This window comes from Anser anser (genome assembly GCF_964211835.1).
Source record: "Anser anser genome assembly, chromosome: 12".
Lineage (NCBI taxonomy): Eukaryota > Metazoa > Chordata > Aves > Anseriformes > Anatidae > Anser > Anser anser.
In genome coordinates, this window is record NC_139733.1 from 7943980 (window position 1) to 7966988 (window position 23009).

General features: G+C 60.9%; 1 protein-coding gene and 1 long non-coding RNA gene across 7 annotated transcripts in view; one reads left to right on the forward strand and one right to left on the reverse strand.

Annotated features, from left to right (window-relative positions):
- BSN (bassoon presynaptic cytomatrix protein) overlaps window positions 1-23009 on the reverse strand; it is a 75114-nt gene that overhangs the window by 4076 nt on the left and 48029 nt on the right. For all 5 annotated transcript variants that reach the window (XM_083796064.1, XM_083796067.1, XM_083796065.1 and 2 more), the window contains 3 exons: window positions 11039-11443; window positions 3324-9911; window positions 73-2176 (listed from right to left, as the gene is read on the reverse strand). In XM_083796064.1, coding sequence (XP_083652190.1) covers window positions 73-2176; window positions 3324-9911; window positions 11039-11443 — 9097 coding nt within the window. The remainder of the gene's footprint in view (window positions 1-72; window positions 2177-3323; window positions 9912-11038; window positions 11444-23009) is intronic.
- On the forward strand, window positions 1350-18270 carry LOC310880368. 2 transcript variants are annotated; one of them, XR_014571651.1, is made up of 4 exons: window positions 11386-11776; window positions 11870-12175; window positions 12905-13398; window positions 13498-18270. It is a non-coding gene; the product is annotated as an uncharacterized lncRNA (long non-coding RNA). The 2 variants fall into 2 exon arrangements; XR_014571650.1 differs by lacking the exons at window positions 11386-11776; window positions 11870-12175 and adding an exon at window positions 1350-1390.

Consider the following 23009-nt stretch of genomic DNA (forward strand, 5'->3'; position numbering starts at 1 on the left):
GTGTCTCTGCAGACGAGCATGCCCCGGGGAAGCGCCATGCTCTGGGTGCTCACCACCATGGGTAGCTGTTACCTTCGCTGTCCGAGACAACGCAATGGGAATCGTCCATGCCGTAGCCCTCCTCGTGCTTGTACGAGTGGTTCCTTGGCACATCTTTGATGTGCTCTTGCACATCAGGCAACGAGTGGCTGGAGCAGAACTGGGAGCAGGGGTCCCCCGATGACTGTGGGCCAGGGCCCCCCGCCGAACGTGACCCCCCCACTGACTTCCCCAGGGGGCTGATGGGGCTCTCCTCTTCCGAGGGCTGAGTGCGGACCGGAGCCCGTCCCCGGCTCTGGCTCATGCTGAGGGACGAGGGTTTGGAGCTGCCCTTCTGGGACCTCTCTGCGCCCTCCCGCTCGTAGGACTTGCTCCGGCTGACTGTGTCACGGCCGGAGGACTTCTCCAGCCCATAGCCAGAGGAGCGAGTTCTGCTGCCAGCAGAGTAGACCCGCTCCTCCTCGTCCACCAGGTCCCGGCTGGACACGCCATAGTACTTCTGCTGCTCGTAGACATTCTTCTTGAGGCCATAGGTAATCTCGTCCTGCAGCTTCTTGGCCCTGGAGGCCACATTGCTGCTGCTGACCGACGTTGTCACAGCGTAGGAGGCCAGGTCTGACTCCACGTCTTTGGCTTCTTCTATGGGAGAGAACTTGGAGATCTTCTGCTCCATGCCCTGCTTCCTGTGCTTGCTGCGCTTAGAGGAGACGACGGCGGGTGCCAGATTCTTGGACGAATGCTTTGGCAGTGCCACGCCGGAGCCATGCTTGTCCGCTCGCGAGGAGTGCCGGTACTCACCATCCCCGTAGTAGTAGGAGCCCGCAGAGCTCCCCGACACCCTGCCGTTGCTCTCCACGCCCCGGTGGTAGCTGTTCTTCCCGCGATGCTCGGGGCCGTGGTGGTCATAAACATCCTCCTCGGACTCCTCCTCCGCTTTGGCATAGCAGCAGGGCCGGCCGGAGCCCTCGGCATCCCCCAGCTCGCTCTTCTCTTTGCCGTGGCGGCCGTTGGCGCCCGTGCCCACCGGCTCCGCTTTCTGCCCATCCACCGGTGGGCTCTCCTTGGTGAGTTCGCTGATGTCCTCGATCATCACGTAGTTACGGGGGATGTTCTGCTCCAGGCTGGTGTAGAGGGATTCAGAGGAGAAGCTGGCTGACGGGCCCTGCGTGACTCCAGCTCTCTCAGCTGGACGGGCCTCGGGTGCCTTGTACTGCTCGTAGCCGCTGCTCACTGCTGCGGCGCTGAAGGTGGCGTCGGGGACGGCAGAGGAGCTGGTGGCAGCGCCGATGACCTCGTAGTTGGTGGGGATCTTCTGCTCCAGCTCAGCCAGCGAGGTCTGCCGTGGCTTCTGGTGCGTGTCTGACGGGCTCTGGAAGAGCGCGGGCTGCGCTGCAGGCACACCGGCTGTGCCAGCGAAGGCGCCCTGGGCTTGGTAGGGGTTTTGGGGCCGGAAGCCCGGCTGGGCCGGCGTGCCCAGCTCCGTGTATGCGGCCCCGGGGGCCGGGAAGGCGCCGGGTGAGGCGAAGGCAGGCAACGGGGCAGCCTGCAAGCTGTCCTGTGCGGTGCTGGCAGCCGGGAACTGGGGGGGCTGCGGGTGCGTGGGCTGGAAGGCGGGGGGCCCCGGCGGGGCCGGGTAGGGGTAGGCGCTGTAGGAGGCGGCAGCAAAGTCGGGGTACTGGCCGGCGGGCGCGGGGCGCAGGCTGGCGCTGTCATAGGCGGCGAGGCGCAGGCTGTGCAGCTCGCTGTCTGACAGGTAGTCCCGGCGGTCGGCCAGGCCACGCAGGTAGGGGTGGTCCCGCGTCCCCCGGTCCTTCAGCAGCGACTCCTTGCGCTGCGTGATGCCCAGCTCCAGGTACTTCAGCTTGGCGTCGATCTCCTTCTCCTCCTCGTCCAGCTCCGCCTGCTTCTTCCGCAGCTTCGTGGACTCGTGCTCCACCAGCTTCAGGTCACGGTCCAGCTCCTTCAGCAGGCTGGCCTTGGTGACCGGTGCCCCGGGGGGCGCCTTGGGGGCCAGGCTGCCCAGGTAGAGCTGGGGGGTGGCCGGGCTGCCCAGGGGCACGTGGGGCTCCTCGGGCGGCGGGCTGGGCAGCGTGCGCTTCACCTTGCGCGCCAGCGGGCTCGACTGCAGCCCACCCACCTGCAAAGGCAAGGGAAACCCATCAGCAGCGTGGGTGGCGGTCGCCCAGCCCCCTGGGGCAAGGCAGCGCTGCCAGCGTGGCTGTGCAGACCGGACGAAGGCCCCGCACGCGTTCCCTCACGCCCCAAGAAAGCGGCGTTTACGTAAAACTGTAATAAATAGGATGGAAGTAACAGGCAGGGCACTTTCTATGAATAATTACCAGGAGTGGCAGTGAGCCAAGTGCGAGGCTGGCCGTGGGCGCTCCAGCAGAGGAGCACCGCCGAGCGCTGCGAAGATCCCTGCGCCTCGCAGCAGGGCTCGGAAATGTGGCAGGAGAGTGGCTGCACGGGGCCCGCTGAGCCAGGGGCTCTCCGAGGGCTGCGTTTCCCTGCTGCACCCCAGGCGGGGCAGCTCGTGTCTGGGGACACCGGGCAGCCCATCCCTTGCCTGCTCTTCCCCTACACTGCTGCAGTAAGGAAGGGCTTTGCCAGGTTGTGCCCTGGTTTCCCCACTTGTGAAATGGGGCTGGTTGCAGATGGGAGCGAGAGCTGCTGCAACCCAAAACTGAGCTGCGTGTTGTGCCTGCTTTTCGGGAGAGGAAGGGGACGCAGCTGGGGCAACTGAAAACCCAGGCTTGCCTGTGGGGTGGCAGCTCCCATCCGTCTCTCCATGGACAAGCTGTGCCACCCACGGAGCTCCACGGCCCCCCTGAGTACCCACAGACCTGGAGGAACCTCCTGCGGCTCGGCTTGGAGCCACGTGTCCATGCACACGGGCTGCCATCAGCTGCTGCAGGGAGCCAACCTTTTAAAATATTAATTGCTGCAGCACTAATGAAACTGAAATGGCCTGAGGTGCCTCCTGGAGCTGGTCTCCTAGGGAAAGTCTATTTATTGCAGACCGAGAGCGTGTCAGGCGGCTGCGTGCCCAGCGCTGCCCCTCTTCTCCTGACAGTGCTGAAATGTCATCAAAAAAGGTTCAGCTCGGGTCAGCGTGGTCGGGCACACCCAGGAGGAGGATGCGGAGCGGGGACACACCTGTCCCCAGTGAGGAGAGACATCCACCAAGAGGGGACGCGGGTGCGTGCGACGCACAGGGACACCGTGCTCTGTCAGCAGAGGAACCCCCGGGGCAGGTGCCTGAGCAAGACCCCATGTGCGTGTACCTGGGTGCCTGGGAGCAGCGGGTGCTGGTAGAGGGAGAACCTGTCCTTGCCGGCCTCCTCCGAGGTGGGGCTGATGGGCTTGGGGTCGGACAGCGAGCGCTGCATGGTCTTGATGGGGCGCGGCAGCGTCTGCTGGCGCTGGGCCGAGTCAGCGAAGTGCTTCTGCGGCGGGACGTGAGCCTTGTTAAGCCGCTCGCTGGTGGCGAAGGAGGACTCCAGGAGGCGGTGCGGGGACAGGGGGGACACGGGGGAGTAGAGGACCTGGGGAGAGCGGGGCGGCTGGCGGGTCACCAGCTGGGAGAGGGAATCGGCTGGCAGATGGGACTGGTACCCGATTTCCAGGGGGTCTGGCTTCTTCTTCTCAAACTTGCCCAGGGTCTGCTGCCGGACAGCATGGGGGTCCAGGGGGCCCGTGCTCACCATCTGCATGTTGGTGGAGTAAGGGGTGATGGTGGTGGGCACCGTGAGCTGGGGCACCACGATGCCGGGCTGGGGGGGCGGCTCGGGCTCCGTCTGGCAGGCGAGGCTCTCGCCCCGCTGCGTCTTCTCCGGGGCCGAGATGTACTTGACGATCTCCACGCGGGGGTCGTGGGTGGTGATGTGGATGGAGGGAGAAACACGGAGGAGCTGGTCGGGCTCCGTCTGCACAGAGCAGTCGCTGATGGTCTGGATGCCGATGCTGGCCGTGCAGCGTGCGGCGCCGTCCGCCTTGCCCTCGGCGCTGGCCTCAGCGTGCCGCGATGGCCGGGAGCGCCGGCGCCGCACGGGCTGCTCCCACTCCCCGCTGTCCTCCTCGTCCGTCTGCACGCTGCAGTCAGTGCTGCGCCGCGACCGCCGCCGCCGTGACAGCAGGTACCGCTCCTCGCCGTCCTCCTCGTCCGTCTGCACGCTGCTGTCTGCCGTCTTCCTCGCCGCCTCCTTCTCGTAGGCGTCCCGCAGCCGTGGCATCGAGTTCCTTTTCTTGATGCCCCGGCCAGGCTCCCAGGGCTCCTCGGCTTGTAGCGACATGTCCGAGGCTGAGCTGCTGAGAGGCCTCTGTGGCGCAGGGTAGCGGGAGCCGGCAGCACCCTCCGGCCCCCCAGGCAGCGCCTGGCCGGGTGGGGGCCACCCCTGCCCGTTGTGCGCTGGGCCCCGCGGTGCCTCAGCGGGTCCCTCGGGTGGGCGGGCGGCAGGCTCGGCAGTGCTGGGGAAGGTGCTCTTCTGCCTCTTCTGCTCCTCCAGCTGCTGCTGCAGCTGGTGCTGCAGCTGGTGGATGTGCTCGAGCTGGAGGCGCTGCTGGGCCAGCTGCTCCCGCTGCAGCGCCAGCTGCGCGTGCCGCTCCTCCTGCTGCTGCTGCAGCACCTGCTGCTTGATGCACTGCAGCTCCTGCAGCTCCCGCTGCACCAGCAGCTGTTCCTTCTCCCGGTGCCGCTGCAGCTCGGCGCGCTCCCGCTCCAGCTCCTCCTGCAGCCGCAGCTGCCGCAGCTTCTCCAGCTCCACGCGCTCCCGCTCCAGCTGCAGCACATGCTCCTGCTGCTTGCGCTGCCGCTCCTCCTCCCGCTCCCGCTCCTCCCGCTGCATCCCCTCCAAGGGTGGCTTGGACGAGGGGGCTGCCTGCCCGCCCTCCTTGGCGCCCACTGCCGGCCCCTCGGCGCGGGGGGCAGCCCCCGAGGCCTCTGCTCTCTGCAAGCCAGCAGCGGGGCCGGCGGGGGCTTTGGCGGTGGGGCCAGTGCCTGCCGTGGCACTGACCGGCTTGCCCAGGTAGACGGGCGTCTCCATCAGCGAGGCGGCCGGGAGGCGGCTGGGGGCCGGGTAGCGGTAGAGGCTCTGCGGTGCCAGTGGGACGCGGGGGGTGATGACGGGCACCCTGGCCAGGCTGGCCAGCGGGACGGTGGCCACGCCGGCCGGGCCGTAGGGTCGGTACAGCCCGCGCAGCATGGGTCGCAGCACAGAGGCTGGCTGGGTGGTGATGGGCAGCGTGGAGGCGATGGGAGTGTTGATGGTGGAGTAGATCATGCCGTCGGCTGCCCGCACGGTGGCGGAGGACGGGAACATCTGCCTGATGGCGCCCAGGCGCATGCCGGGCACGTTGTACTGTGCCAGGCTGCCAAAGCCCTGCCGTGCCTCGGGGACATTAGGGTTGAACATCCCGCCGGGTTTTGGGGCCACGGCACCCCCCGGCTGAGCTGCCAGTCCCCCGCTGCCGCTGCTGGGGCCATAGGGCAGCACGTCGGGGCCATTGGCATGCCGGCCCCCGTACTGGTCCATGGAGTTGAGCGCGGCGCACATGCGGCTGATCTCGCGCGCAGTCGTGGCGCTGTAGTGGGCCAGGCTGGACTCCTGGAAGCTGGCCAGGTCCCCTCGGGGCGAGTAGCGGTAATCGGAGTAGATGTTGGAGGCCGAGCTGTACCTCCTCATGGGGAGTGGGTGGCCCAGCAGCTCTGTGGGCTGGCGCAGGTCGGAGAAGGAGCCGTACTGCAGCCCCTGGCCCAGGTACCCCCCCTCAGCAAAGCCGACGCTGTAGGAATGCTTCATGGTGCTCAAGTCCACGGCAGCCTCACTGGCAGGGAAGGGCTGGTCCCCCTTTGGGGGGTAGTAGTTCATCCCGATTTCGGACAGGTTGGTGTCTGACATGGAGGAGTAGAGCCTCCCAAAGGTGCCGGTGGGGTAAAACTTCTGCTCCTCGTAGAGAGCAGGCGCCGGCTGCTCCCGGTACGGGAAGGTCTCCGGCAGCTCCGGCTCCCTGCTGCCATAGAGGGGCCCACCAGCCTTCCTGCTGGGGACCGCATCCCCAGCCTTCTTCTCCGGCATCTTGGAAGTGGGGTTGAAAGCACCAGTGCAGCTGCTGCCGAAGGGGAACTTGTAGACCACGTCACAGCAGGCCACCTGGCTCTCTGCCTTCACACCCGTGAGGTCCAGCACATTGGCTGGGGGCTCTTCCTTCAGCACTTTGGTTACCGGGCCGCCTGCCATGTCCTCCACCTGTACCATCATCACTTGGGACTTCTTCCCTCCCAGGGCAAGGAGAGGGCTCTGGGTCTTCAGCTCCACTGGCACTGCCCGGTACAGCTCCGAGCCCTGCTCCTGCGGGAACGGCTGAGGGAGGCCGCTGACGCTCTGCGCGATACTGGTCTGCGTGATGAGCACATCCTTCTTCACCATTTGGCTGGGCAAACTGTACCTCGAGAACTTTGCCTGGGGAGGAGCAGCCGGCTCGGGCTTGCCAGCATGCGCGGGGCCAGCTGCCCCGCTGACTCTAACAGCGCCCGTCTGCACGCCCTGCTCTACCTGCTTCACCTGCGCCAAGCACACCGGGCTGCCGGTCCCCTGCCCAAAGTCCATCCGGCTCTGGAAAGGGTCTCCGTAGACCACGGGCTGCTTGGGCTGGGAGATGAGCATCGGGGAGGCGATGGCGAGGCCGGCAGTGCTGGAGGCTGCAATGATGGCATGGGGCTGCTCCTGGGCGTTGAGGTTGATGATCAGGGGCTGGATGGCCGTGGACTGCCGGCTTGGGATCTGGTCCAAGGTCAGGCAGTACTTCCTGGCCTCGGTGGCCAAGGAGGTGAGATCCATGCCTTGGTCTGTTATGATGATGGGGGCGGACTTCAGAGCTGTTCGCAAGTCCACGGCACTACCACTCGGCACCTTGGGCCCCGGCTCGACCCGGGAGGTGCCGGGGATGGAGGAGATGCGGCACAGCGAGATGTTCTCTGCCGGGAGCGCTCCCCAGCCGTACAGCCCTGCGATGCTGTCGGCGCCTGAAGTCACAGGCACCTTCTGGGCTTGCTCCTTCCCGTGCTGCGTCCGGACGTATGCACCCGGCGGTTGCTCCGGCTCCTGGCCGTACCCGTGTGGAATCAGTTGCCGGCTCGTCCTGGTGGGAGACGAGGTGGGGGACGCAGAGGAGCTTGGCGGCTTGGTTTGGCTGGCTGCGTCGGCCGCCAGCGTGATCAGCATGAAGGGCGCGTCCTGCGAGGACTGCTGCCGGGCCAGGCGAGGCGAGCCTGCCCGGTGTGGCGTCTGCGTCCCTTGGGCCACCATGGGGGAAGAGGCAGAGGTGCCAGTGGTGGCGGGGATGTCATAGGCAAGGAGGGGGCTTTGCGTCTGCGTGGAGAACTCGGCAGTGGACTTGGTGGTGGGGCCAGGAGGCACGGCTGCCCTGGGGACAGCACGGGTGGGACTCTGAGTAGGAGACGTTGGTGAGAGCGGGGGGCTGGAGCTTTTGAAGAATGGGTACGTCTTGGCCGGTGGGGGCTTGCTGTCGCTCACCGCTTGGAGCTTCTCCCTGGCCATTTGCACACTGGTCTCAACCGCTGCCTTGCTTCGGGAGACATCCTCCGTCTGTGAGCCATAGCTGATGGAGCTCTTCACCGGGCCGTAGCTCCTGGCGGGTGAAGCTGTGGCCTCTGGAGAGCTGTAGATCTGTGCTGTGCTGGCGGGGCCGGCTGCCGCTGTTGTGACTGCGCTGGTACCTTTGCTGTAGGCGTAAGGCGCTGTCAGGGGCTTGGGACCTGGGCTGGGCGCTGCTGGGGCGCTCTGGAGCTTGGCCCGGTCCTGTCCTTCTTTTGCAAAATGCTGCGTGACCTGGACATCGGGAACGGCCTTGCTGCCCTCGGAGGCAGAAAAGGAGACAGGAGCAGAAAGCTGCGTGGGGCTGGTCCCAGGGGTGAGGGGACCCCCGTTCTGCTTCATCAGCTCAGCATACGCGCTCTCAGCGTTCAGAAATTGCTTTTCCTGGTACGCTTCTTCCTGCCCTTTCTTTTTGTCTCCCTGCTCCAGAGCCAGGTCAAACGAGGAGGACTGGTGCATTCTGGCGATGCTCTGCGAGGTCTGCAGGATCTCCTCGTACACCGCACCCGGCTTCGACAGGGTGCCCGGATAGTCGGGCTGCGAGGGGTGCGCGGGGCTGCCCTCATACCCGTACTCATCCGCGTACTGGTACTCGAAGCCGTTCTGCCCCTCGGTGCCGCGGTACCCCACCTGCTGGTAGGTGCTGCCATAGGAAATGCCCTGCTGGGCCTGCTGGATCTGCTGCTTCTGCATCATCTCTGCCTTCCTCATCATCTCCTCGTAGGCTTCCTCAGCGCTCTTGAGGGGCTTGCTGGCGGGCTGGCTGGGGCCGCTCTCCGCCTTCTCGGTGGGGGAGTACAGCGACATGAAGGTGGGCAGGTTGTACTCGCTGCCCGACTTGTACAGCTTGGAGGCCACGGCGTCAAAGCTCTCAGCCTCCGAGTCGATGGAGGGCGAGTACTCGGAGCAGGAGGAGCGGTGCAGCTCCTCCATCTCCGCTGCCTGCCGCAGCTCCTCAGTGGGGGAGGCATCCTCGATGGGGGACAGGTTGCTGGGGGGAGTTTTGGAGCGCTCCCTCCTCCGCTGCGCCCTCAGCTCCTCCTTGTCACGCTTGGTCTTGCGTGCCGTGCTCCGGATGCGCTGCTGCTCCACCTCCCGCATCTTCTCCTGCTCCCGCAGCAGCTCCTCTTCCTCACGCAGCTCCTCCTCCTCCGATGAGTCCTCGATGGTGGGCAGCAAAGGGCCGTGCGAGCGGTGCCGAGCCTTCCTCTGCTGCTTCACCTCCTCCAGCCGCTGCCGCCGGCTAGGGCTGCTGTCACTGTCCTCCTCCAGGGAGGAGATGGAAGTGGGCGAGGTGCCCGAGGTGTAGCTGGGCGTGGTGGCCGGCAGGGTGGAAGAGTACTCGCCGCGGGAGCGCTCCTCGGGTGAGCCCGTCAGGCTCTCCATCTCCAGCTCTGGCTCCCGCTCCAGGCTGGTGTCCGCATCCTGGCTCATCTCCATCTCCCTGCCGTAGCCGGTCGTGCTGTTCAGCTCGATGGTCTTGAAGCGCCGCAGGCCCCCTTGGGACGTGCTCATGTCGTCGCCCTCTGCTGCCTCCAGCTCCTTCCTCTCCTCCTTGTACAGGCTGCTGGGGCCGTGCGGCAGGTGCCTCTTGGCCAAGGGGGGCTCTTTGCTCTTCTCTGCGTCGGCTTTAGAGGCGCTGTACTTGGTGCGCCCATAGCCCCCCTCTTCCTCCTCCTCCTCGAGGTTGTCCTCCTCTGCACTCATCTCCAGGATCTGCCTCCGCATGAACTCCTCGTCGCTCACCTCCTCCCGGCCCTTGGGGTGGGTGGGCACCGGGGAGAAGCCCCCCTCGCTGCTGTCCTCCACGTAGTCGTGCCGCAGCTTGCTGCCGAACTCATCCGAAGACTCCATGCTCTCCCGCTGCTCCCTCTGGTTCTCCCACTCCAGCGAGTCCTCGTCTTCCTCCAGGATATCCTCCAGCTCCTCGTCCGAGTCAAAGGCTTCGGGGGTGATGGAGAGGTACCGGGGCCGCTGCCGCTGTCGCTGCTCCTCCCGCTGCTCCGAGCCCTTGCTGGGCTCTGCTGGGGCCCCCCGAGCCTCCAGCAATGGCCTCATGCTGCTCTCCAGCTTGGTGAGCTCGGAGGGGCTCGGGGGGCTCTGCCCCGCCAGCCCCGTGCCGCTCAGCTTCTCCTCCTCCTGCTGCACCAGCCCTGTGATCTCGCTCTGCGAGCTGGAGATGCCGTCCGAGGAGTAGCCGGTGTCGCTCAGGCTCTGGGGGCTGCGGGACAGGTCCGGGGGGTAAGGCTTGCCCCCATCCTACAGGTGAGAAGGAGAGCAGCATTAGACCCCACGAGTGCCCCAAGTGGGAGGGGGCCCTGGGAACCCTCCCGTCCCCCACCCCACCCGATAGGAAACACCAGAAGGCTGGCTACGGTGATATTCTTTGGTTTGTGTTAAAGACCCAGTGGTGGCTGAGCTCAGATGGGATATTTATGGCCACGGGCCCATCCCCGGGGAAGGGGAGGGCTTTGCCTCTGGCAGCAGTGGGAGCACCGTAACTGCTCCGGGGCTCAGGGCAGGAGCCAGAGGCTGCTCCGGGGCGCGCTGCCCGGCCCGGCTGGCACGACCCTGCGGGACAGCGGCCTCGCTGGCAGCAGTGCTGGGGCCGGCAGGCTTCGAATGAAATTTAATTTCCCTGATTGACAGCCCTGCAAAGCAGCCTAGAGAAACAAGGCAGTCCCGGGGATCCTCGTTAGATGCCAGCAGAAATAAATGTGACGTTTTAATTGACGGCACAGTTAAGCAGCGCTGGGGCGAGACTCAGCGCTGTGCCAGGGAGCGGGGAAAGCACCCGAGACTCCACGAGCAGGAGGCCCCACGGATCCCGGGGGATTTACAAAGCATCAGTGGGGCGAGGAGCCTCTTCCCCAAGGGCTATGATGGCAGGGGGCAGCCAGCCCCCTGCCCGTGGGGGACATTGTGAAGGCAGTTTCAGTGATGGCTCCTTAGGGAAAAGCATCCCAGTGCAGCCAAGCTTTTCCCCAAAGAGTATTCAATTAAAGAGGAAAAAAAAAAAAAAAAAAGGATTGAGGAGCTTGAGAATGTCGTTTTCTGCAACACAAGCTGGAAATGTTTTGAAAGGAGCTTTTCATTTAACGACACATTCAACTGCCCTTCAAAATCAATGGGCTGAGGAGTGCCTGAATTGTCGCGTTACGCACCAATTAATGTAATCATCCTAAAACGAAGGCACCTATCGCACACTGCTGTACAGCGTGCGAAATTCCACAGCAGCTTGGAAATTTGGAAACCGTTTTGTTCTGGCCTCACCGTTTTTCTGAAGCACCTAAGCGGGAGACAAGAGGGTCTGACAGCAGGCTCTGTGTTCTGACCTGGCACAAAGCGGCTGCGGGGAGGACAGAGCACAGGGGCAGGGCGCTTACCTCCTGCTCCTTCGCCCTCTGTGCCTCGGGAGGCGCCCGTCCCACCTTGCTCTCCCCCTCCGGTTTTGTGCTGATGCTCTTCCCTTTGGGTGCTGGGGAAGGCTCTGGGGCAGCTTTGGGCAGCGGCTTCTCCTCTGCTGGCGCCGGGGGCTTCTTCTCCGGGGCAGGGCTGGGGGCCGGGCTCTGTTCGGGTGCCCGCAGGCTCCTGGCGGGCGAGGGCTGGCGGTCGGGGGGCGCTGCCGGCTCGGGGGGTGCCGGTGCACGCGGGACGGCTGCCGGCGGCTGGTGGCGGGGGGAGCCACTCGCAGGTTGCTTCGGTGCAGGCATCGGCATCGGGGCAGGGTCCGCCAGGCTCCCTTCCAGCAGCCGCTGCGTTTGGCAGTTCAGACACAGCCATTCGTTTTTCTGCAAGGCACGGAAAGGAAGAGCTCCGTTAACGACCGGGGAGCCTCGCGCCAACAGGGTGTCCCTTTCTCCGGGGCTCAGCAGAGATGGATGCCCTGCTGAATGCCAGCTATGACAGGATTTCCAACCCCTCTGCTGCCCCGACCTCAGCACGACCAAGGACTTTCAGCACAGTCAACACGCCAGGGGGTTGAGCCTTGCTAAGCACTGGAAACCAGGGAGAAATCCTTTTTCTCCCATCTAGACTGAGAGTGAAAAGTCATTGCACTTCTTGGCAACATGCAAATCATTCTCCCTTTATTTGCAATCTCTTTGTTGTCCTCAGCGTTAATGGTAAGGACTAGATTTCGCACTGACTACACCAAAGCACCTTCAGCATCTCTCCAAGGGGGAACAAACCCAGTCTGACCCTGCCTTTGGCTCCAGGTTTGCTGCCCACAGGCTGGGGATGCCCAGCCCTGCCGGCTCCTCGCGTAAAAGCGGCCGAAAAGTCCCGCGGCAATGAGGAGACTGCTGCTTTCTGGGCTGCTAAGTGGCTGACACACATCGGAGGAATGCATCGCGCATCCAAAGCAGCGCGCTGGGCACTGAAAGCAATGCATCGTGCATCCAAAGCAGCGCACTCAGCGTGGGGAAGGACCACCCGGCACAATTCAGGAGGAAAAGTCTGGGTCCCCCAGCCAGGCAAACCCTCACTGCCACAGCCTGCTGGGGACGAGCCCAGAGGAGCAGGTGCTGCCCCCACCCCGTTTTTCTCTGCAGCCCTCTGCTTCGCCTCCAGCGGTGCCAGCGCTGGTGGCTTCGCCCTGCCTCGCCGCCGGCACTGCTCCCTCCTGCCGCGGGGCTGTGCCCAGGCTCCCTCTGCTCCCTGCTCTCGGCCAGGAGGGCAGTGCGTCGCGCTGCTGGCTCCTGCAGCCCCCTCCACGCGTGCCCGTCACGGCGGCATCGTGGCGGCCAACATCCCAGCTGATGCTGCCACCACCCGAGTGACCGTGCCGCTGGTGGGTCCCATGCAGCTTCTCTCTTGCTCTGATTTGTTTTCCTTGCTACGATAGAGGAACGGAGGTTTAATAGCATAATCATAATGCTGAAGGATCGTTTTTCTAGGTTATCAGAAAATACTGGGTACATGAGCACATAAAAAACTTCCCAAAGATATTACCCAAAGTACACGCTGTGCGGAAAAGAACAAGACAATCTCGTCTAGTGAAGCTCTCAGCAAGAGCCGTCATTTTATGACCTGGAAAAAGCAGCTTGCAGCTGGGGCTGTAAGTGGCAGAAAGCCTGCAGGGAGGAGGCAGGAGCCCTGCACTAATAGATCAGAAGCACTCTCCCCCTCTGAGTTGGGAAAGGACTATTTTTACCCACACAGGAATGTCCAGGAATAGGGCCCTGACATTTGCTTTACTTCTGATGTTTCATCATTTAAAATCTTTTTTTCTTTTTTCGTTCTGCGAACAGCCAAGTGCTCAAAGTCATTCCTTCCCGCCCCGCCTTTGCGTCGAGCCGTTGCTTCACGGCGGCCGAGCTGCAGGAGGAGCGGCCGGAGAGGAGCTGCCAGGCTGCCGGAGAGGTGCTCGTCGGCCGGAGCAGCCTGGGAACGACGCTGCGCGGGGGGCTGCAAGCTGGCTGTGTCCCACAGAGGGAACGTGACGGCTGCTCTGCAGCTTGCAGCGCCCGGGGACTCGGAGTGGGCTTCCCACGGACGCTTCTGGGCTTGCTGTCACCTCCGCAGCGCTCGCCTGGCCCAGCTGCAGCCTTCCAGCCCACGCTCGGGCGCGGGAGGTCTTCTTCTGCGAGGAAGGGTCTGGTGGGCTGAGTCCTGCCACCCCTCCTGGCCCCGCGGCAGCCCCTGCTCTGCTGCCTGCTCTTCATAGGAGCATCTTCAAGATACCCTGGGGCTTTGGAGGGTCATAAAAAAAAAGGAGGGCCTTAAAAAAAAAGCTTACAGCATGGTAATATTTAATTACTGCTTAATCAAAGAGAAAGTCTAATTAAGGGGCAAGTGCAGCCTATTGTATCTTACTGATTGCATTTGTCTCCTTTTGTTTCAGAACTGGCTCTCATCACTTTGCCTCCGAATCAGATCTCCTTGCCACACTCTGCCGTGTAATTATTTCAGGCGGTGGAAGAAAATGTAATTGTCTGCCACAAATCGAACCCCTTCCGCACGGAAACGCCCGGCCTTCCATTTGTCTTTCAGGAATACCGTCTCCCCCTGGCAGAGCTCCCCGCGAGGGGAGGCACGGCGCAGAGGGGAGGACGTGGCTGTGCCGGGGACAGCCGGGCCTGGCTCCTGCCCGCGGTGCCGTGCCCGCTGCCAGCTGGCTCCCGAGGATGCTGGAGGCGATCGGCCCACCTGGGACAGCGCCCACGCGCGCGATGCCCATCCTGCCCAGCCTGTGCTGGCCACGCAGCTCTGCATGAGGGGCTGGGCACGGCCGCTTCAGCCCTTTTGGGGTGAACCGGAGGACCAGGTGAGCGTGGGGTGATCCTGGCTGCGGGGAGCGCAGGAGGGCTGGCTGGAAGCGCGCTCCCTGCAGCAGCCGTCCCGGCCGAGGCAGCTCCCCCCTCGCCATCCCGCTCCAGCAGACGTGACGGGGCTCTTTGTGGAGCCACAGTGGGAACCGGAGAAGGGAACGATCTCTGTTAAAAATAGCCCTGCCAAAAAGATGGTGGAAGTCGCGCCTTGAAACGCCACTCGCCTTCGATGGCGAGCAGGAAGGCTCGTGCACAGGGAGGAGGCAGAACTGGGGGAGGTCGCACGCCGGCCCCCAGCCTTCACTCGCTGTGAGGCTGGGCCCCAGGGACGCCGGTGCCAGGCACAGTTCGCTTTGCGCCATCTCCTTCTGGCCCTTCCTTGGTTCTGGGATCCCAGAGACCTCTGCAGTCCCTGGCACAGGGCCTCGGTCACCTCCTAGCCACCACGGCCAACGCGGCTCAGCCAGATGCACAAGACACCACCGTGCGACGAGCAGCTGATGTGCTCATAAATCCACAGAAGGTTACCCAGACCCCGTGACGGTAACAACCATCGGGCTGGGCTTAGTGCTTGACACTTCCCAACCCCAGAGTTGCGGGGAGGTGCACGGGGACGGCACGGGGCAGAGGCACTTGGGCATCCGTCTTGGTGCTTGGGGACGCTGCAGGTCCCAGGCTGGAGCCACAGCGGGGCACAGCTGCCCCAACCAGCAGGGCCTCGGGGGAAGCTGAAACTGGGCATTGTCACAACAGCCCCACGTACTGCAGCTCATCAGCCTCAAGAGGCGAGGGGCTAATTTTCACAGCACTCATAATCGCTTCGGAGGGCGCGGGGCCAGCAGCAGGGCGCTGCAGTACTGCGGCGCGGTGCCCGAGGCCCCTGCCCAGGGGACACGCGCGCGGTCCCCTCCCCGGGCTGGCACCCGCTGGCAGGTGGCCAAAGCCGCGTTCGCCAAGCCCTAACGGGCCGGCACCCAGCAATTGTTTTAATCCACTAATGGGCAATGACAAAACTGTAATTAACGACAATAGAAGCCTTCCTGCATCATTTTGGTCAACATCACCGCCTGGCAAGTTAATTAAATGCTGAATCCCCCGGCGCCGGCAGGGTTTGTTTTAATGATGGAGCCGGCGAGCTCCAGCGCCGCCACGCCAGCAGATGCCAGCCGCCCCGCAGCACCCAGACCTGCGCCCCAAGCGCCCCGGCAGAGGCACAGCAGTGGCTTCAGCCCCACACAGACCCCTCCTGCTTCCTCAGCTCCAGGGCTCTGCCCTGTTATTTGTGCTCCCCGGTATTATTTTACACAGTCGAAGCGATGGATATTAAAATACCGGCACGACGCCTGTACAAAATCAGATAAGCAGCGCGAGGTGTAACTATCCTACAAGCCGGGTCTCGTCTCCCAGCATTAAACGCAGCGAATCTCCCAAGAATATTTCATTTATTTGCTGACAAGCACTGTGCAGGGCTCATCACTGTGACAGATGGGTGCCTGGGTAATATGGAAAACACTTCTGCTATCTGAATCAAGATCCAAATTAACAGCAAGCATCCTTCCAGCCTTCCCGTTTAGGAGGTCTGCTGGCACCCGCGCCCCTTCCACGCACCCTCCTGCAGTGGGGACGGGGACATCGCCCGTCAGGAACCCAGCTCCCAAGGCTCAGCACCCTTGCGCTAAGGAAACCCAGAGATTTGTCTGTAACGTGAACGCTTTTAGCAGGTTTAAACGAAAGGGGCTGACTCATGCTTCGCCATTAAACGCCAGACCTGTTTCAGACCACCCCCGGCTCCCCCCCGCCACCCATCCTAATTCCACGGCGTTGCACCCAAGCGCTTGGCTGCTTTTCTTCCAGCCCTTATCCACCGATCTAATGAAAGATGTTATCTCTGCCAGCCGCCTCCCCCCGCTCCTCTCAGATGAACACCGGTGCTAATTCATTTTGCTCCCTGGATGCTGCCACCCGAGGGCCGCCTAATGCTTTCCTCCCCTCGGCTTTAGCCCATTATCGCGGCTGAATTCTCCAGGGCCATTCAAAACAATTCCTCTGCGGGCTGCAGGCACCAGGCTGCAAAACCCAGCCCGCCGAGCCCCCTCCCTTTGGCAGGCAGCGGCCCTGGCCGGACCGACCTGCGCCAAAAGGCGCTTCCACGGGTCGGGTGCCAACAGAGAGAAGGGGTCCGACGAGCAGTGGCAGTCCCAACCCGAGCACATCCCCACCGGGGCGTTTTTAACCTTGTGTGCGCTGCAGCTCTATTGCTCTATTTTGGCTGCCCCCCTGAAGGGTTGGTTCACCCAGTGAGCTGCCTGAACGGGAAAGGCTTTGGTTTTGGGGATAGCAGAAGGCTTTGTGATCTCTAATATCAACCACTTGAGATTTTCTTAAGCCTTTCCTGAACAGCAGCCCTGCAAGGCAGCTTTCAGCCCAGATGCCGATTTTTGCAGGATGCTGTGGAAGAGGGGAGGCAGGATCTGTGCGCCCCATGAATGGTGAGCTTGCAAACGCAGCAGCATGAAGCTGCAGGCGCTTTCGTCTACAGGGCAAGGCAGCGCCGGGACCTCATCCCTCAGCAGAGTTTATTCAACGCTAATTGACTTTATTAGCATGACCCGGGCAAGCATTAGTGTTGTTGCGGCTCACAGATCAGCCTCACCAAAAACCACCGAGGTTATTCCAACCCGTCACTAAATATAGCATTTGACAAGCAACGGAGCAAGGCTTCCCGGCGTCGCTCTGTTCTCCTCTATCCCTGCAGCCCCCCCGGGCTGATGGGGCTGATAGTGTCTGCCCGGCCCTATTGCAGATGCGGGCGACACATCAGCGGCTTTCACACCGCAGTGCTGTGACTCAAAGCAGTGCACGGTGAGCTCGCTGCAGTCACACATCGCCAGAATGAGCCCTGCCATAGCTTCTCCTTCCCTTTGCAGACGCCCCTGCATGGAAAAACCCCCACATGGGAACTTTTCCTCCCAATTTCTGCCCTTACACCCCACCAAGCTGCTCACTTGGGCATCGAGAGGGGACCCAGTGCTGGCCACGGGCAGCGGTGCTGGCCTGCAGCCAGGCAGCATCCACCACGGTCACCACCGCCACATCAGCCAGCGAGGGATTAATCCAGCTGAAAGTCTTTGACTGATGAGTAATAGCAACGCTCCTGTTCGTTTTCCTTCGAGGAACGAGCGTGTGCTTGCCAAGTCCGGCTTACTGCGTGACAGCGCTGGTGGGACAAGCCCAGTAAATGCGGGCACGATGGGGAGAAAGCAGCGCGAGAGAAACCACGGAGCTTTCTCCGGGAGGAAAGGGAAGGGGCTCCTGACTCAGCGTTTCAGACCCCAAAATGCTCCTGCCAGCACGGGCAGCTGCTTTGCACCACGAAGAATTTGCGGGCTCGTGGCTCACGGGGCCACCGATGTCGCCTCCGTGCCGTGGTGCCACGCAGGGCACCCACAAAACCCGCGGCACAACCCCTGCTGCCGAAACCCTGCCAGGGAGGCGTCTCCCCCTGCCAGCAGCTGAAACCCCGGGGACTGCAAACGAATCCTTCTGGGATGCTTTATGCAGGCTCTTGAATTGCTCGGTTTTTAGAGTTCGCCTCTTAAACGCAGACTGTCTGAGGCAGTTTTCTCCTCCCAGAAACCCAGGGGCTTGGCTGCAGACAGGCTGCACGCTTGTGCAACGCGGGCTGGGCAGGGGTACAGCACCAAGGTGCCACAAGGCGCCATGGGCAGCGATGCTTTGTTCTGACCAGCGTCCTTGTGCACCCGCAGCCCGTGCTTTGAGCTGTGATGACCCAAAATCCCCCAAATGTGCCTCTATTCTCTGCCCCCTAGTCATTTTCCACCCACTTCCAAAATTAGCAGAGCCGCATGCGGCAGGAAGCACCTTCTGTATTTACTGAGCTAAAAATCTTCTCGAGTCGCAAGAATGTTTCTAAGTTAAAGGATTTAAACTATTTTGCAATCAAGGAAGCATATTTCCAAACGAGCCCAATTCCAAGTGCTGGGTGCTGTGTGGGCTGTGTGAAGGGGCTGCTAAAAAAGGGTACACAGCTGTCCAAAATTTTGAAACCGGTCCTTTTGGAGAATATATATAGCCATTCCTCCCCACTCAACATATTTCCTTCCAGTTCATTAGATAAAAAAAAAAAAAGAGTAGGATATAGAAGAGATAATTTTGATGCTCTTGGCTCGTCTAAAAGCCCCGGGACAGATTCCCAGGGCTGCGGGTGAGCATTGGTCTCTCTGGGAAGGGGCTGTTTGACGGCAGCATCACCGCACGGCATGTACATCCAGCAACAGAAGCGGCTGCTGCAGAAATAACATCTGTGCAGCACGGGTGCCACAGGGCTGCTGGGAGAAAACGGCACGCCGCAGCCCTCCCGCTGCCCGCAGTTGGGGTCCGGGAGTGCTGCTTCTCACCGGGCCCCTGCTGGTGCTCTGGGACGAGCCAGGCTCCCAGGAGAGGTGGGAAGCAGAGGCGCCGTCAGCCGGCGCAGCAGCAGCTGGGGAGGTAAACGCAAGTGGGAAAGGCAGCCACTGCCGAGCAGCGCTTTGCTCCGCGTTCATCCCCGCTGTTGTTTCCACGCTGGATGTGCTCCTCTTTTTTTCCTGGTGATGGGCCACCGCCATACGTTTGGTGCTACGCCAGCGCCCCAGCAGCTCCCAGAGCTCCCCGGCTGCAGCAAGCAGCCGTGGACGAGGCTGCCCGGACAGACTCAGCCTCTTGAACATCTTTACGGATAGGGAGAAACAAACCTTCCAGACTGGGCACCGGAGCGTGATACTGAGGGACAAACAGCGCCAGTGCAGCTCTGCGTATTCAAGAAAAAAAAAGTGCCAGAAAAGAGTAGGAAGAATAGGAGGAACAGGAGAGGGAGTCTCAGCGGCTGCAAGCGCTTTTGTTTTCTCTTTTCACCGAGCCCTACTGTTTCTTCCTCTTTTTTTTCTTTTTATATTGGAGAAAGAGCTAAATTAACTACCAGCTCAGTTCCAAGAGACTGAATCCAAATGGATGAAGAATTAAGAAGATTTTCTATTCGCAATAAAATATAGCCAACAGTATTAAACCAGAAGAGGGTTGGGTCTGTTTTTCAAAGATTAGCTACGGCTATCCCCAGGAAGGTCCATATTTTCTTATTTTCCTGTAATGTGACATTTATAAAACTATCTGAATCATTTACAGGCCACGGATGGACTCGGTGAGGACCCTGCCGGGAAGAAGGGGAACAGAAAGCCCCCAAAGCACTGGGGGCTGCCGGGGGGAGGCACGGCACTCCTTCTTGGGCAGGGTTTCCTGGGGCTGGTGGCGGCACTGCAGGAACATGGGGAAGGGGGACGTGGAGCTGAACACACCCAGCAGGAGCAAGGGAGCTCCTGGCAGTGCTGGAGGATGAGAAGTGGCAACCACTGACTGCAAAAGGTAAAGGCTGAAGAGACAAAAAATGACAAAATACAATCCCTGCTACGCCAGTAGAAAATATCCCACAAAGTCCTTCAGGATCACCAAGCCCAACCAGCAGCCTGGCCAACCAAGTCCCATCACTGAACCACGTCCCTTGGTGCCACTTCCACGTCTCTCAAATATCTCCAGGGCTGGGGTCTCCCCACTGCCCTGGGCAGCCCATTCCAGTGCCCAGCTGCCCTCTGCGTGAAGAAATCCTTCCTGATGGCCACTCTGAGCCTCTCCCACCGCGAACCAGGCTGCGAGGACCATCAGTGAGCCACGCAGAAGACAGGACGTGGTCCTGTCCTGCAGCGAGCCCAGCAGCACAGAGCGGGGACGTTATCCCCCCAACCATAAAGCAGTAACACATCGTTCGTTTTTGTTCCAATCGATCCACGTGCATTGTAATTTACTCGGGGAAGAAGTCCTCCTTAAACAGATTTATCAGCCTGCCAGGCAGCCTTATCGTTCACAGCCCACATTATCAGGATGTAGCTCTCAGCCAAGGTTAACAGTAGCGGGAGGATCTCCAAACGCCGTCTGCATAACAATAATTCTGCAAGAACGCCCAGGGGACGTACAGCGGGCCGCCAGGAGCCCCGGCCCCGATCGCTGTCTCTTAGCTCCTCTTGCTGCATGGGCACAACGTTGGAGCAAGATGCTGCGTGCTATTATTTCATGCCTTTGTCACCGTGCCTGCACTGATGGAGTAACTGCTCCTCTCTGGAAGCCGTTGGAACCTGTCCGTGGAAGATTTCAAGTCTGCAGCAAAATAATGCTTGCAAATAGAAACCTAGCAAAACTGCAGAAAAGAACTATAGTATTCTGTTCATTTTTCCGCTAGAAAGGGGGAAAAAAAGCCCATGATAAGCTAAATTTATCTGAAAAATCTTATTTAATCAAAACCTTGCTTTTTCATAGGCACCAGTGTTGACTAAAATACCCAGCCATCCAACGAGCAATTTTCTGCCTCTGATAAAAGCAGATTCAAGCTGTCTGATTGCTCTCTTCTGAGCTGCAGAGAGCCCCACGTCTGCCAGGCAGCAGCCGCTTGCTTGCAAAGCAGGAGAAAATCAGCATCCTCACCGGCTACCCCCCGGGGATCGCTGTGTCCCCCCGCAAGCCAGAACAGCAGCAGTGAGGGCAGACCCTGACCACCTCCCTCCTTTGGGGTTTGAACCTATTTCATGCCCGTGATGGATCATTTTTAAAGCACGTTGAAGAGCCATCAGTACAAGCTGATGGCCCACGGTGTCTGCGAAATTACATAACATTTTCAGAGTTGTAGAGCTAATGGCAGCCTTTTCCCAGCAGAGATCACCTTCCCCACCGAGGTGGCTGGATGCGCCGCGACCGAGACTCACTGCCTGCACCTCACACCCAGCAGGCGGCTGTCCTACACCCCTGTGGGCGGTGTGTGTGTCACCTCTGGGCTCTTCTGGCTGCCCAGCTCGTGGAAAATGTCACCAAGGGCCTCACCTTCATGCTGGGGGCAGCCCGTGCTACGCAGACACACGTGCATCTTCACAGTCATCCTGGGAGTAACCCACGGCTCCCAGGGATTTCAGCCTTTCCTTTCTTTCCTCCTCTGTTATGTTCTATTTCTACATCCTCACTTGGCCCCTGCCAGCATTTTCACCCTGAAATCCATGTATTCCGAGATAACTGGGAACTTTAGTTTCTGTTTGACTCCTTTAAATGACTGCTCTTTCAAAAAAAACAAAAAAACAAAAAAAAAACCATAGGCCTTGCTCCAAGCCTCAAGATCACGAGTTCCGAATCCAGCAGCAGAAGTATTTTAATTAAACGACCTACCTTTATGGAATACATCAAGTGGTAAGTTTGAAAAATTAACTCCCCTGATCTTTCACGCTTCCGTGCAGGTCAATAATCTATTACAGTAAAAGGCTGCAAAAAGGAACGCAGATGGCTACAGCGGAGACGGATGAGCCCTTTTACTCCCCCAATTACACACACCATCACCCTCCCGTGCCGGGGCCTTGCGTGCCCTCGTCCATCCCCTTCCCTGCAGCACAGCTTGGGCAGCGCGGCTGGCAGCTCCCCCCTGCTGGGGTCCAGCCGGGCCGATCCCGCTCCGGTCCCAGCTCCACCAAAACATCTCGGTGGGTCCGACCTCAGCATCGGCGTCTTGAGAACGATAGGCGGCTGCCAGACCCCAGCGTCTGCCTCTTTTCAAGCAGAATCAGCGTTGATGTGCTTCAGCACAACGCTTACGGGCATGGAGGAACAGGGAGCGGGGAAGTCCTGCGCAGCCCGCCATGGGGCTGAGCCGCTCTGACGGTGCAGCCCGATGTCTGCAGCTGCCTGCCGGGGCTGGGGCCGTTATTGCGGCTGAGATCTTTAATCTCAAGATAAAATGAAAATACGGAGCAAGAACGAAGCCAAGAAGCTGAAATGAAATGGTGACATCCACGTAAAATGGTTGCTTTTTTTTTTTTTTTTTTTTAGTTAACAACAGGGCTATTTGCTCGGTTTGATGTGCATCTGTGACGGCTTCTCCTTCTCCAGCTGCCCTCTCTGCAGCGACAGACGCGCGTGGGGCCTCGTCCCCCGCAGCCCCAGGCGGACCCGCGCCGCACGGACCCTCACCACATCGCAACAGACCCCGTGGTAGGAGGGCTTTGGGGGCACCCCAGAAACCTGCTGCTGCTGCTCTGAAGACTGGGCACGCTGTCCCGACTCCCAGCCCAAAGAAAAGCCCACGTTTCTTACAAACACTGCTGCCCAGCCCCACTTTGCTCTCCTTTTCCTGATGCTCCATTTGCTCTCGGCAAACAGATGACTCTTGGTCATGCTTAACAGTTGCAGGCGAGTCAGGAAATTACATAAAGATGGGAATTTCACAGTTACCTCGCAGACGCCGAGCCCTGTTGGAGCAGCGTGCGTGCTGATGCCCACTCACCCACGGCTGCAATTGCAAGGCAGCAGCGGGTGTTGCTCAGCCGTGCCGTGCCCAGCGCCACAGGATGGAACCCGGGGCAGCCCAGAGCCCTCGGGCACCGCCACAGCACTGGCCCTGTCCCACGCTCACGCTGCCAGGGGCTGTTCCCAACCCCATTGCTTCTCTCTTTCCCAAACTAGGTCTTCTGTGAGAATATTTGTTCTCCGCGTCAACTAAAGCCCGCTGAAATCCGTACTCTTCTGCTTGAGCAGGCTTGGGAATCGGGTGCTCTTTGGGCTCCGCATGTACAATTAAAAATATCCCACCAAAAAAAAACTACACCAAACCCAAGCCATCACAAAAGACACAGAACAAAGCAGCTGAGACATACAGCATACTTTAAAGTCCTCCCCTCTGAGGAAAAGGAGGATTTGAGCTCTCTAATGATGGAACGAAGGGAAGCCACCGCTGCTACCTCCTTGGAAGCAGGCCCCGGGGAGGTGGGCAGAGCCCCACCGAATCCTGATGGCAACATTTTGATATGCCGTGCTCTGAGCAACTCAGGGCAACAAGGCCTCTGGGCCAAAACGTGTGAAAAATGTCGGTACCCGCCTGTAACTTCGCCTTTCTGCTTGCATTTGCATCGTGAGAAATGTAGGAGTCAGCACGGGTCCTCGCTCTGCCGTGCCGCTCCTGCTGCTGAGCGCCAGCCGAGAACCATCCTGCCTCCAGCGCTCACCT